The following is a 14,967-nucleotide window of genomic DNA, read 5'->3' as shown; positions in this document are numbered from 1 at the left end:
GGGGAGATGGAACTGCCCCGTACAACCGGTTCAGGCTTTGGCCACCCTGTTCAGCAGGTTTCCCCACCCTTCCCGAAACTGCCCCAGCCCCCGAGGGTGGAAAGAACTGCCAAGTTTGACCACCAGAGGGGAGGGGTGAGAGGCTGTGCAAGAAGGGGGCCCAGGGAAGCTGCGGTGCTGCTGTGTAGCATTATTTCTTCCTGGTTTGAGCCTGTCAACAAGCCTGCTCAGTGGCTGGGGCAGATCCTAACTGCGGTATATAGTGGAGGACCCAGGGGAGGGAGGGAGCAAAGGTTTGAACCCTGGTTCTTCTCCCTGTTCCCTCTGGTGTGGGGGCCCAGGTCACCCATCTCTCCTGCTCACCCACGGAAGCTTTGGCTTCTTCGCAGGAGTATAGCTGCTCCCCAAGCTCTGAGTTCCTGCCCAGGAGCCTTTAGTTGAGGTATCCCACTCCAGCCCACACCCCTCCACTTGTGTCAGCCAACTTTTGTTTGGTGCAAAAAAAAAAAAAAAAAAAAAAAAAAAATCCTTTAATTCATCTTTTTTAAGTTTATTTGAAAGAAAGAGAACTTGTGCACGTTGAGTGGGGGAGGGGCAGAGAACGAGGAAGAGAAAGAATCCCAAGCAGGCTCTGTGCTGTCAGTGCAGAGCCAGAGAGGGGGTTCAATCTCATGAACTGTGAGATCATGACCTGAGCCAAAACCACAAGTCAGATGCTCAACCAACTGGGCCACCCAGGCACCCCCTTTAATTCATTTCTTCAACAAATTACATACTGAGCTTCTGTGTGCCAGGTACCGCCAATCTGATATTTGTCAAGATAAGCCCATAGGAAGCACCTATGTATCTCAAGTCATTGCCTCAGCACACAGCCCTATGATGAAGGTTCTATTATCCCCAGTTTACAGGAAGCTGATTCAGCAAAGCTGAGTTCCCAGGGTCCTGGAGCTGGTACTGGAGGGCCAGATTCAAACCCTAACATGAATGTGGCTCCTGAGTCTAGTGTTACCAAAGAGATACTTTTAGATTGTAATAATTACTACACGGGAAAATAACACAGGAATGTGAGAGGTTGGAGGCTACCTTTAAATGATTGAGGGTGAATGTACATACTTGACTCATACAAGTGTCCAGCTCAATTGATTTCCATCACTGCACACACCCAGAAGGCAAGACCCAGATCAAGAAGCAGAACCTTTCTAGCATCCTTTTGATGGCTAACTCTCACACTTCTGTGTTTTTGTACCTGTTGTACTCAGCCTGGACCACATCCTCCTTTCTCATCTTTCAGCCTAATCCTTACTCCCCAAATGCTCCCACACACATCCAGGGAGGGGAGAAAATGCCCTGGCATCTGCTAACAGAACCCTGAGCATGGAGTGCCCCTTTCGCCTTTCTGTTTACTTAGCTGTCTTCCCTGGAGACAACAGGTGGTATTGTAATCTTCTCTGGGTCTCCATCACCCCACATCCCCTCCATGACCTTAGTAAATGGTAATGGATAGATGACAGGGGCGGGGCTTGCTACTGTGCTTTGGCTGATCCCATTTCATAGGCCATTCATCCATCCTTCGAGCCTCTAAATGGATTTGGTCCTTCTAGTCCCCCTAGCACTGGGGACAACCCCCATTATCTCTTGGATCTCCGAAGCACTTCCAAAGCTGAGGTGATTAATGACTCATTAAATGCTGTATCCCAATGCCTAGAACAGTGATCAACCCTTATAAATGCTTATAAGTGTTGGACAGAAAGGAACGTCCTCCTCTGAGGGAGGGATGGAGATGAAGTGAGAAAATGCTAAGCAAAGCGCCATCCCCAGTCAGATCTGGGATGGAGGGAGGAGTCAGCCAGGTCAGCTACGGTGCTGGGAGGAAGGATTGCACAGGGGCCGCTAGGGGGCACTTTCACCACCCAGCTGGTACTGTGTTTCGCTGCAAAGGTTTGAGAAAAGGGTACTCAATCCCAGGCAGGTGGCAGGTGTGAAGCAATGAAAGCGGAGACGCAGTCCCTGCTCTTTTGGAGCTAACACTGTAGAGTGCCAGCAGAAGGAATGCAAATACTGTTAAAAAAAAAAAAAAAAATTGGTCCCTAAGCTGCTGCTTTCTGTGACTTTCCCAGCCATCCTCACCCAAGTGACTCCCTTTCTTAGAACTTTCACACCTCCATTCCTTTGTACAGGCAGTAGTATCTACCTCAAATGCCTCTTTGCCCCCAGGAAACCTCTACACACCCTGTGATGAAGCTCAAAAAGCCTTCCTTGTTTCTTCAGCCAAAGCCCATCGCTGTTCTTTCTGCTGCACACACATGGCCCATGGTAGTGTATGCCTGCCCTCATCTGGAGGAGGCTTCTCAGGGCAGGGATGGGGATGTTTTTTTTCTTTTTTTAAATTTATTTAAATAATCTCTACACCTAATATGGGTCTCGAACCCACGACCCTGAGATCAAGAATTGCATCCTCCTTGGACTGAGCCAGCCAGGCACCCTGGGGATGGGGTCTTATTTATCTTGTACTCCCCATGCCAGGCCCTGCTTGTGGATACAAGGTGTCCAACAAATGGCTGTTGAATAAAGCAGAGGTTGGTCAAGCCGTGGAAATCAAGAGGGAGGTTGAGAAATGGCTTCATGGAGGAGGTAAAAAAAGAGATGAGCAGGTGGGTGTGGGTATTCCAGGCATAACAAAGTCATAGTGAGTAAAAACCAGGCAGTGAAGATCACGGGTCTTGTTTTCATTGGGGATCAACAAGTTGCTCAGTTTGGCTGAAGCACTGAGAGGGAAAGCCGGGAACTTGGTGGGTAGAGACTACATTGATGAACACATCGGTGAAGACAGATTTGAGCAGGGGAAGGAGCAATTCAGACTCCGCTTTAAAGAATGGTTAGGTAAACAGGCCATATCACTGGAGGTTGGACCACAGGAGAGGGAAAGAGGGAGGAAGCCACATTAAGTAAATTGGGACAACCTGTGTAAAGGATAAGAGTAGATGTGCAGTAAAGTCTAGTCAAAAAGTTGCATGCCGGCAGGGCACCTTGGTGTCTCAGTCACTTGAGCGTCCGACTTCGGCTCGGGCCATGGTCTTGTTGGTGGTGAGTTTGAGTCCCGTGTCAGGTTTTGGGCTGACAGCTCAGAGCCTGGAGCCTGCTTCAGATCCTGTGTCTTCCTCTCTCTCTGCCCCCTCTACCACTCGCTCTCTCTCTCAAAAATAAATAAACATTAAAAAAAAAAAAAAAGTTGCACGCTGGCAGCCAACCATGCTTTGACACAGTGGTTTAATTTTTTTGATTATTTACTAACATTAAAAAAAAATCCACTTTTCTAGCTTTTGGGGAAAGCGTGGGAGACTGGCAATCTGGGACCCACATTCCTGCAGCAATCCAGGCACTGAGTTTGGGTCCTCATGAGCTGGGCAGGCACCAACCCATCCAGAGCCCCCACCCAGGCTGCCGCTCCAGGCAGTCAACCTTGGGACCCCCATCGTCTTGTCCCTTATAACCCAACCTCTCTTCCCATATTGGGAAGTTTTCTCCAAAACCTATTGGGCCCAAAAATTCAAATAAACACTGACAAAAACTGGGTTTTCTCCCAAACTCAACCCTGCCCACTTAAACAAACAGCCCTGAATGAGGAGTGGTTTTCTCTATTGTACAAGACCACTCCCTTCCCCACCCCACCCCTAGACTAAAGCCTGGGAAGGTACTTTTCAAGTCTCCTTGGGAGGGGTTGTTGTCAATACCACCACCTGATAGCCCCCAAATCCAGAAGGCCAGCTTCAGTGTGGGGTGGAGGAGAGGTGGCCCAAACTCTCCCACAGGCTCTCCCAGAGTGCCTGCCTTTTTTTCCCCCAAACTGCAGTGGCTCCTGGGGGGAATTCTATCAGGGGAGCCTGGTGCCAGGAGGACCAAGAAAATAAACCAGGAAAGAAGTGGAGAAGCTCCTCGTTGCGGGGTTAAAAAAAAAAAAAAAAGAAAAAGAAAAAAAAGGCTATATGTTAAAAACACCAAAACAGGGTGGCTCAGTCTGTTAAGCGTCCAACTCTTAACTTCGGCTCAGGTCATGATCTTGTGATTCATGAGTTTGAGTCCCATGTGGGGCTCAGTGCTGACAGCTCGGAGTCTGGAGCCTGCTTCAGATTCTGTGTCTCCCTCTCTGCCCCTCCCCTGCTTGTACTCTCTTTCTCAAAATAAATAAATATAAGAACTTCAAAACTGGAAAAGGATATTTACCCAAATGTCCAGTGTTATCTCCCTAGTTTTCTTTTGTCAGCCTGAATTCTCTAAATTTTCTACAATAAATGTCTATTGCTTTTGTAATAAGAAAAAGTTAATCTTTTGAAAAAGTATTCAGATATATTCCAGGAAGAAACAAATCATCAGACCATGCAGCTCTGTGCTGGGGAGGGAAAAGAAGAGGGAGCTTCTGAGATCTGGGGAAAGGGGAAGCTGGAAGGCTCAGTACCTGGAGTGTGCAGAGGAAGAATCGGGGTCAGCGGAGCCTTCAGATTTTCTGTCCTGGGAGCCGGGGTGGGTGGCAGCGTCACCGGCAGAAACATGGCCTAGCGGGAGGGGCAGCGTTGAGAGAACCAGGCCCCAGGTACCAGCTGGAGACTGGTTTCACTGATTTTATTGTTGATTAGTTTTTGTTTGCTTATGCCTTGCCTTCCTGAGGAAGAATTTAAAGGCAGCTTAAAAGCATCTATAAAGTATGAGATAATATGAGTATAAAGTAGGAAGAAGACAAGAAAGAGCAAGAAGGAAAGTTAAAAAAAGCCAGGAGCAAGGCAAAAACATACGAGTTTTGTAGTCTTTGGGCCAGTCAGCACTGCATTTTCCCGCTGCAGGTGCATCCTGGTGAGGCCCTAACACTCTAGCGGTGAGGTTCTGGGCTTGGTGGAGTGGGTCCAGTGCCTGGATTTGGAAGTAGGCTGGGTAAGGGGAAATGGAGGAGTGGGAGATTGCTGGGAGAGAGAAACTCCGGACCTTGAGACAGAACCTCTTCTTGGAGGGAGAAGACCCAAAGGAGGAGTGCTTGGAGGGGTGGCAGGAGGCCTGGAAGAGAGCAGTTCAAAAGTGAAGAGTTTCAAAGCCTGCTGGGGTCAGGAAGGAGCCAGCTAAGGAGAAGAGCCAGGTGGAAACCTGGTGAAGGCGGGGAGTGGAGTTGTGGGTGGAGGCAGTTGCAGGTGTCGTGGGGGAGGGGACAAGGGCCAGCACCCTTTCCACGGACAGCTGTGGGTGGAGGAGAGGCCTGTGCTAGGTTTTAAGCATTCTCCCAAATGATCCCTTTTGTAACCAATTTAGGACTTGGGTTAACCAGGCTGACTCTCAAAGAGAGGGTTAACCTGTGGCTCTCAAAGAGAGGTACATCACAGCCTATGAAAAGTAAAGGAGCAGATGACAAGGTCCTTTCTTATCCCCAAATCATGATGTTGGCCTCTGGTTACAGACTTGAGATCCCTGAGTGCAGAGCTGAGGGAGGCTGTCAAACTGTTGAGGCCCAGAGAGGGGCAGTGACCAGCCCAAGGTTAAACAGCCAGTAGTTGGGGACAGAGCTAGGCCAGTGTTCCTGAGCCCCAAACTTTTTGCTCTGACATCATCTTCTCTAGAAGACTAGACTCCTGGCTTTGGTTTTGGTCCTTTCTCTGGAAGTGGGACAAGAGAGCCAGGTGCCAGGCCAAGAAGCTGTCAGGGCTGGTCCCAAGCCCCAGAATGCTGGGAACCCAAAGTCCACACCCATGTAAACACAGGCCAGCACTGATACCTCTTACTTGGCTCTCAATAGCTTCCTCTAAATCAGTTCCCCGCTATTATCTTGCTTATCCCTGCAGGTCCCCTGGGAGCCAGGGAGGGGCAGAAAGTATAAGCCCCACTTCCCAACTGAGAGAAACTCAGACAAGGAGGAAGGTGGTAATTTGCCCAAAGTCACCCAGTAAGTCAGGGATGGAGCTGAAACAGGAGGGCCCCATGGAGATGGGGTGGTCAGCATAGCACATGGTCTATTGGGCAGTGGTGCTCCAGGAATGAAGGATCCCCTGTCTCACCAGGACAGTGATCTCACTGTGCCCAGAGGGAGACCCCTGGGGACAGGCTCTGCTTGCTCCCCAACTGGTGCAGGGTACTGGAGAGGGGGAGCATATGGGCAGAGGCAGCAGAACATGGCCACAAGTCTGAGGGAGGAAGCCATCATGGATCAGGTGTCCCTGGATGGGGTCTGTGCTGCCTGATTTTCTGCCAGCTTCAAGGGGGCCTGAGGGAACCTATCTGCCCCCACTTGGCCCAAAGGTTCCCCTGCTGCCCTTCACTGCCAAGGGGCCAGCGAGTCATCTGGACACCTGGAGAGAGAGGCAGATTGGTACAGGTGAGGGTCAAGGAGGCCATATTGCTGGTGACAATGACTGGCTCTGTCTTCCAAAGGGGTTACAAGTAGGGTGAACATAGGACAGGTATTTTTTTTTGTAATGTTTTATTTATTTTTGGGAGAGAGAGTATGAGCGGGGGAGGGACAGAGATAGAGGGGGACAGAGAATCCGAAGAAGGCTCTGTGCTGACAGCAGCGAGCCTGATGTGGGGTTCGAAGCCACAAACCACGAATGAGATCATGACCTGAAGCAACGTCGGATGCTCAACCGACTGAGCCACCCAGGTGCCCCAAGGATGGGTATTAATATAGGTCCTATTCAATCTTAAAAATATCCTGAATCAGGGCGCCTGGGTGGCTCAGTCGGTTGAGCATCCGACTTAAGCTCAGGTCATGATCTCGTGGTTTACAAGTTCAGGCCCTCCATCGGACTCTCTGCTAACAGCTCAGAGCCTGGAGCCTGCTTCACATTCTCTCTGCCCCTCCTCCACTTGTGCTCTCTCTTTCTCTCTCTCAAAAGTAAGTAAAAACATTTAAAAATTAAAAAATATATATCCTGAATCTGACAATGAATTTCACGGTCATCCCAGTTGTGGGACAAATCCTCTGTTCAGTGGAGAAAGCCTTGAAAATGTTCCACTAGGAGGGCAGTCCTAGTTCAGTGCCGACATCTCTCCCCACAACTCACCTCCAGCCCTGTCTCTCTCTGCCCCACTCCTCAGCCTAGAAAAACCAAATCTGTCCCATGACTCCCAGCCCTGCCCTCTAAGAGAATCAATTCTAGGCGGCAGAAACCTAGAGCTCTAGAAAGAGGCCTGGTCCCAGAGTCAGGAAACTCACATCCGAGGCCCAGCTTGGCCTACACCTTGGTCAGGGGACTCTGTGCTTCGGTCTTTTCATCTAAAAATTGGAGCTGATGAGAGCCGCCAGGCCTATCCTGAAGTTCAGGTGTAAGAACAGAAGGCGATAAGGCTGCCTCATCACTGCTGCAATCAGGGGCAGAAAGCAGTGATTCCCTGGGACAGCCAGTGCTGCCCAGGCCCAGGAAGTCACTCCCTTCTGTTGTCACAGGGTGACTAATGTGGCCCTTCGGCTGGCTGAGTCCTGCTCACCCTGGAGGATCTGGCGCAGGCCCAAGGAGGGAGCTGACGGTGCAGCCCCGTGGGAGCTGGGTTCCTGGCAGCCAGGGATGGTGGGCAGGTCTGACCTGTGAGAGCCGCGGTTACCGCCTGGGGCCTGGGCTGGTTGCAAAAGGGGCTGGTGCTCCTGACGCAGTCTGCTCTCGGTCTCGCTCACTCTCCCAAGCTGGTTCCCAGGAGAATGGGGAGCTCAGGGAGGGTGCGTCACGCCCGCCCTGGGCACCACTCTGCTCCCAGGGGGAAAGCAAGCAAGACACCCCTCCTTCGGGTGCACACACACTCACACGCAGAACAAGGATGCCTACGGAGAGAGACCCCACTCACAGATCCACACAGAACTGGGCCCAGGCACACACGAACACATAGACACTAGGCCCAACCTACATGTGCACACACAGGCGCAGAGATCAACATACACACCCAGACACACACATAGATTTGTGTATAATACACACTCATCTAGGGGCAGACCTCATGTAGGTACACAGACATACACATGCAGGGCTGTACACATCTTGCCTAAAGACAGACACTACATTTACAGACATAGATACACAGACTTGCACATATATGGCATTATTCTGAGTTTTGCACAAAGACAATACCCACTTTAAATATGCACGAACAAAAACAGGGACACACAGAAATGTATGTGAACACAAATACGTAATATACATGCAACTTGCCATCATTTAGTATTTATTGAACACCCACAATCTGCTAGTCATGCTCCAACAAAAAGAGCAACCCCCCCACCACCACCCGAGTCATACATACACAGAAACCCAAGCTCTCTCATAAGAGTCACTTGGGATTATATGAGATCCAGTCTCCAAACCAAAAACGAACTTTTTTTTCTGTAAATGGTCACCAACCCATGGTGGAAAAAATAATCAAATGTCGATGTAGTATCATTTATAATAGAAAAAAAATTAGGGGCTCCTGGGTGGCTCAGTCAGTTAAGCGTCTGACTTCGGCCTAAGTCATGATCTCATGATTCGTGAGTTCTAGCCCTGCTTCGGGCTCTGTGCTGACAGCTCAGAGCCTAGAGCCTGCTTTGGATTCTGTCTCCCTCTCCCCCTGCTCATGCTCTGTCTCTCTCTGTCTTTCAAAAATAAATAAATGTTTAAAAAAAAAATTAAAGGAAAACAACCTAAGTGCTCCCAAATCGGGATCTAGTTGAAGAAAGTATGGTCAGGGTGAAACAGTAAGCAAATATACAAATACGGGTTCAGCCTCTGGTCAGAGTTTATAACATGAAAAACACTGTTAAAATTCTATATATTGGAGCACCGGGCTGCCTCAGTTGGTAGAGCATGCAACTCTTGGTCTTGGGGCTGTGAGTTCCAGGCCCACATTGGGTATATATTTTTTAAGTATTAGAAAGTATTTTTACTCTTTTTTTAATATATATATTTTTTAAGTAATCTCTACACCCAACATGGGACTCAAACTCGCAATTCCGAAATCAAGAGTCACATGTTCTACCAACTAAGCCAGCCAAGCACCCCTATTTTTTTTTTAATGTTTACTCATTTTTGAGAGACAGAGTGTGAGTGGGGGAGGCGCAGAGATAGAGGGAGACAGAGAATCCAAAGAAGGCTCCAGGCTCTGAGCTGTTAACAGAGACTCCTATATGGGGCTCGAACTCACGGGCTATGAGATCATGACCTGAGCTGAAGTTGGATGCTTAACCGACTGAGCCACTCAGGTGCTTCTATTCTTTTAAATAAGCTCTACCCGCAGTGTGAAGCTTGAACTCACGACTCCGAGACCAAGAGCTTCATGCTCTGCTCCACTGACTGAGCCAGTCAGGCACCCCTGTTAAATTTTTAAATGAAAAAAAAAAAAAAAAACCCAAAAATACAAAATTGTATATACAGCATGACCAGAAAATAAGTATTTCAAAAATATGTACATCATATTGTACATCAAAATGTTACTACTGATGATCTTTAGGAATTAAGAATATTACTAAAGTTTTAATCTTCTAGTTCTTAGGATTTTCTAATTTTCCTATGAGTATTTATTATGGGAAAATAAACATTTAAAAATCAGCTAAGTGTTGGTTACATAGACATTAAAAATAATTTACATTTGGGGCACCTGGATGGCTCAGTCGGTTAGGCATCTGACTCTTGGTTTCAGCTCAGGTCATGATCTCATGGTTCATGGGTCTGAGCCATGCATCAGTCTCTGTGCTGACAGCACAGAACCTGCTAGAGATTCTCTGTCTCCCTCTGTCTCTGCCCCTTGCCTCACACTGTCTCTGGCTTTCTCAAAATAAATACACTTAAAAAAAAATCAAACAATTTACATCCATAAGGCCATGGAAGAATGTAGATGTAAGAAACACACAATTTTATCTGATTAATATAATTAATACTTTTAAATTTAGATTCAAGACTGGAAAGAGAGAGGAAAAGGGCAAAGGAAAGAGATAAAAATAGATATTATAGAGAGAAACAGAAGCAGAGTGATTGGTGGGTTTGGAACCAGAGGTAAATCCCACCCGTCCTGCATGGGGTTGGTCCCTGCATCTCTGAGGGCCTTTCCAGCAAGCCATTGCTCTTAGGCCTACCTCCAGGCTTCAGTAACACATATCTGGAGCTGAACTTGAACCTCAGAGTCCCTTCCATGGCTCACTGGTTGGCTTTTTATCATAAGCACTTAAGGGCCAGCAGCAAACATTGCCTGAGCCCAAGACCCCATGGGAGCACAGAGGCATGAAGAGGACTTTCTATTTCGCTGGGAAGATGCAGCCTGAGTAAGTAACCAAATTCAGAGTGCCCTTCAAATGCCAAGAGAGCAGTGCAGACACTAATACAAGTAAGAGACACTTCCTGGAAAAGGGGAGTATTGGATGGTCAGAAGAGAAACAGGACACAGGGTGGTGAGGGGTGGGGTGGGCATACTTTGCAAACTAAAGGATTTGGCAAAAGCAAAGACTTGGGCATCAGAAGTCAAAAAATAATTGGGGATTAGGGAATGGGATCACTGGGACCAGCTGGCCTGGTCCAGGTTGGTGTCAGATTTGAAAAGGCCTTGAATGCTAAATGAGGGCCTGGGAGTTCACTGCAGGCAACGAGGGCTGGTAACAGTCCTGAGTCAGAGAGCTGCCAAAGTGAAGGCAGCAACACTGGAGGACCTAGACGGAGAGCAGCAGTGGCAGGGATGGAGAGGGCAAGGCTGACAGAGGTGCCGACCAGGCTCAGTGACCCAGCAGAAGAGACATAGTGCCATGGATGTGCTGGTACCATCAGAGAGTTAGGGAAGAAGCTGGAGGTGGGGGGGGCCCCCCGAGATCACCTGATTAGACTTACTCCCCCATTTCATGGCACCTCTGAGTCCCCTTGGAGCAGTTTGAAAACCTTTATTCCAGAATCCTGAGTTGTTTTTTTTTTTTAAAGTAGACTCATTGGCCAACAGGGACTTGAACTCACAACCCTAAGATTGAGAATCGCATGCTCTACTGAATAAACCAGCCAGTCATCCCCAGAATCCTGAGTCCTTCATGTTGCAAATGAGGACTTTGAGGCACACAGAAGGGAAATGGTTTGCTTAAGGTCATGGTTGATGTCACAGCCTGAACTTGAACCCAGGTCTCTGCCCTAGAGGGATGTGAGTTAGGCTGGGTTGAGGTAACAGAGGCTGTTTAGCTGGGGTGTGAGACCCCTCAGAACCTGTCTGCAATAGTACAGCCCCAGCACCTCTACCTGAGGGGCAAGGGGACAAGGGCAGATGGGATGGCTGGAGCTCTTGGGGATGGGCCCTGGTGGAACAGGAGCTGGATAGTCTTGGCTAAAACTAAGTTGGGAGATTATCTAAGATTTCACTTGGCTAGGATTTCTGTCCCTCAGCCCTGCTCTTTACACAGGCAGCTGTTACTTCCTGCAGAGGGAGCCGGGCTGGGACAAGGGTGCACACTCACCTAGCCCAGCAGTTGCTTAGCAGGTGTGCCTTAGAAATACCTCTCCATAGGAATAACACTTACCCATGTATGGAACTCTAGTTTGCACTTGAGGTATTACCTTTTTTCTCCAGGGCTCACTTTCTTTGTGGGTAAAGAAAGTGTGTGTTTCCCCCCAAGGTACCCTTTAAAGTTTCTTCTAGCTCCAATTCCAGGGAATCTTCTCTGGATCCCTGCTCCTCTCCAAGTCATCACCCAATAAACCCTCACTCCCCAGGATTTCTGGGTCCAAACTGCTATTTAAATTACTGAAAACACGCACCTTGACCTTTAGTCAGTCCTTATGTGGACTTTGAGTGCCAAGACTGAAGACTAGGTCCAACCAACTTGACCCAGAAGTTTGGCCAGTGGTTGAGGTTTAGGCTGTATGGAGTTATGTCATTCTCAGGCTCTGAGCCAAGTGGCCCCCTACCCCGAGACCCTATGGACAGTTAGAAGGATCAGAGCAGGAAGGTTAAAGGGCCTAGCACTGCCCAGAGCCCCAGTGATGAGCGAGGTGCTCTAGAAAGGAGGGGGAGAGGGGAGGGGCACTACCCGCCTGGTGAGGTCATGGGAAAGCAGCTCTGGCGCTGACACCTGGGGAAACCCGTTCCTAGGCTGCTTCCCACGCTAGCTCTCCTGGGAACCAACTAAGCTCCAAGTGGGGAGCCCCAGACCTGTCCCCCCCCCAGTCCAGTTCCCATCACCCTGTCTCATCTAGTGCAGCCCCACCTCTCAGTCTAGCCTCAGTCCTTCAGTACCCAACCTATCTATCCTGGCTATTGGGTCCTGAAGAGGACTCTGAGAGAGCAATGGGCAGACAGCTCCAGGAAATGACACAGAGACAGCAGCTTCAGAAACTTAAGGCTTTATTTGCAGACTCTGTACTGCTCTCTACCTTCTAGGCTGTGGCCTTGGAGAAAGGGGCAACCCCAGCCCCTTCTTCCTTCAGGTTCTAGTTTGCAGCTCCTCCCCCTCCTCTTGCTGGGCCTTGCCTCTCACTTCCTGCCCTGCTCCTGGCCCAGCCAGTTTGGGCAGTGCCTAGGGAGCCCTGAGTCCCAGTTCTTCCCAGGGACCAGCCCCGCCCATCGTGGCCCTGGGGCCTGAGGGAAGCCCAGGTGTCAGCCTTGCTCCTCAGCTGCCCCACTTCTCTGCTCTCCTTGCTCTTCCTCCTTCCAAGCTTAGCCCTCTGACCTGCCTCCTCACCAGCCTCCCTCCAGCCCCAAGGCTCCAAGGCCTCACTTTCTGCTCCCTTTCAATCTCTCGTTGACCTCTGTCTTATCCAGTCCATCCCAAACGGCTCTCTAAGTTCTCCACCCTCCTACTCTTGCCAGGCTCTTCCTCACCCCTGTGCCAAGGAAGGGGTGGGGACCACCACAAGGGGTCCTAATTCAGCCAGGCTGACCTGAGGTCTCCTGGTAAGAAACTGGGAACTGGATCCCAAACTGCTTAGTGGTGGATGACACTGCTAGGACCACCCGACAAAAATCAAAGTGCTGGGATTTCTCTGTGATCTTTGACCACAGAAATCCAACTCAGAGCCTTGCCTCCTCCAGGCCCTGGGCCCACCCTTGCATATTACAGTGGGCAATTAGAGGCCTGTGTCCTCACAGTGTTCAGGTGGAACTAAGTCCCATGAGGTGGCCTGGCCCTGCCAGTATCCCCCTCAAAGGCCCCAGTACCCCAGTTTCCAGAAGTCTGTGGTCTTATGCCTATTACTCCCTAGCTGCTGTGGCTGTTCAAACAAAGCAGAAGAACTTCTTCCATCGGCAGCGAGAGAGGGTTCGCACACCTTTGGCGTTCAATTTCTTCTCCAGCCGGGCTTTGTGTTCAATGGCACTGAGAATAGCTGAGTCAAACACCTCCTTCAAGTTCTTCTGCGTCAAGGCAGAGCACTCGAGGTAGCAGGAGGCCCGGATCTTCTCCGCTAGACCCTGAGCCTGGGGTTGGGGCACTGGGCCCTCCCGGCCCCCCTGGTCCAGCTGAATCAATACATTGACATCGTCCCTCAGGTCGGCCTGGGTGCCTACCAGCAGCACAGGAGCTTGGGGGTTGTGAGTGCGGATCTCGGGCAGCCATTTCTCTGTGATGTTCTGGAAAGAGCTGGGCTGCACTACGCTGAAGCAGGCCAGGAAGACATCAGTATCCGGGTAGCAAAGGGAGCGAAGGCGGTCAAAATCTTCCTAGGATGGTAAGGCCAGATCATTAGTAGGATTATTCCCTGCCGCAGGGAACAGGAATCTGCTCGTCACCTGAGGTTGCCGACCTGAGACTCCAAAGGCCCAAGACCATCTCCATTTCTTATCCACCCTCCAGCCCACCTTCTCCCAGACCATTAGAGGCCGCGCCCAACTTCTCACCTGTCCCGCTGTGTCCCAGAGCTCAATGCGCACCGGGGCTCCATCCACCAGGACTTGCACTGCAGGGTCAGGGCGGGAGACAGCGAGTCAGGAAGAGCATCTTTGGCCCTACCAGACCTCACCAGCGCCACCTCGGGGCCTGCTTCCGTCCCCCTCCCGTGGCGCTTCCTTGCCCTCCAGTCCCCGCGCCTGCCGCAGCCCCTGGATGCACAACCCCACCCCCAGCCACGCGGCCGCCGGGGCCGTTGAACGTACCAGAGAAGGTGTCCAGAGCTGTGGGCCGGTAGCGCGCGGGGTACCCATTGCAGGTGTAGCTGACGATGAGGCTGCTCTTGCCCACGGCGCCGTCGCCCACCAGCACGCACTTGATGCCCAGCTCCGGGGACGCGCTGCCCCGCCGCGGGGGAGGGGTCGGGGCCCGGAGCGGGGACGACTCGGCCTCGCTCAGCTCCCGCGGGGGCATGGCCCGCTCCGGGGACAGCCCGGGACCAGGCTCCGCTGCGCTCCGGGAAGCAGGTTCTGCAGGGTGCCTCTGAGTCCGCCAAAGCCCGGCGCGCGGGCCAGCCGCTAACCCAGGGTATATGTGGGGGCTCCGCCCACCTCATCTGCATGTCCCGTGCGGCCCGGGACTCCGCCCACCCGCCAAACCCTGTCGGGGCCTCCCGGGGCAGCGCTCCCCATGAGGTCCGGCGGTCGCATACCCCGGGAAGGAAGAGAGCCAGGCCGAAAACTGGCGCTCAGAGAATCACGCAGGTACAAGGACAAAGAATCGCCAACATGAGGCAGATCTAGGTATCTTGGCAGAGAAAAATATCCAGGATTTATTGTTAGGAAGAAGAAGCGAGTTGCAGAACACACAATACAGCATGTTCAAATTAAACCTTTGTTCAGATTAAAACAAAAACCTAGATATATGTTTGCACGAGTATAAAAGTCTGGATAATAATGCTCTTATTAAAGAATGATTTTTAAAAATATACAGATCATGGGAGTGCCTGGCTGGTTCAGTCAGTAGAGCATGAGACTGTTAATCTCAGAGTTGTAAATTCTAGCTCCGCATTCCATGTAGAGATTACTTAAAAAAATCTTTAAAACACACACACACACACACACACACGATAAAAAGCCAGAAGATAAACTCAAGCATGAACACACCAGGTGGGAATTTAC

The 14,967-nt window shown here is 50.4% G+C and overlaps 1 protein-coding gene across 1 annotated transcript; it reads right to left on the bottom strand.

Moving 5' to 3' along the window:
- Nucleotides 1–12,289: 12,289 nt before the first annotated feature.
- On the bottom strand, nt 12,290–14,756 carry RHOV (ras homolog family member V). Its single transcript, XM_042940524.1, has 3 exons — nt 14,053–14,756; nt 13,798–13,856; nt 12,290–13,620 (listed from the first exon to the last, which is right to left on the bottom strand). The coding sequence occupies exons 1-3, from the start codon at nt 14,258–14,260 to the stop codon at nt 13,177–13,179; spliced, it is 711 nt and encodes a 236-aa protein (XP_042796458.1). The 5' UTR covers nt 14,261–14,756; the 3' UTR covers nt 12,290–13,176.
- Between the last annotated feature and the right edge of the window lie 211 nt (nt 14,757–14,967).

The sequence above is a fragment of the Panthera leo genome, chromosome B3 (genome assembly GCF_018350215.1).
Source record: "Panthera leo isolate Ple1 chromosome B3, P.leo_Ple1_pat1.1, whole genome shotgun sequence".
Classification (NCBI taxonomy): domain Eukaryota; kingdom Metazoa; phylum Chordata; class Mammalia; order Carnivora; family Felidae; genus Panthera; species Panthera leo.
This window is presented reverse-complemented; position numbering and strand designations above follow the sequence as displayed.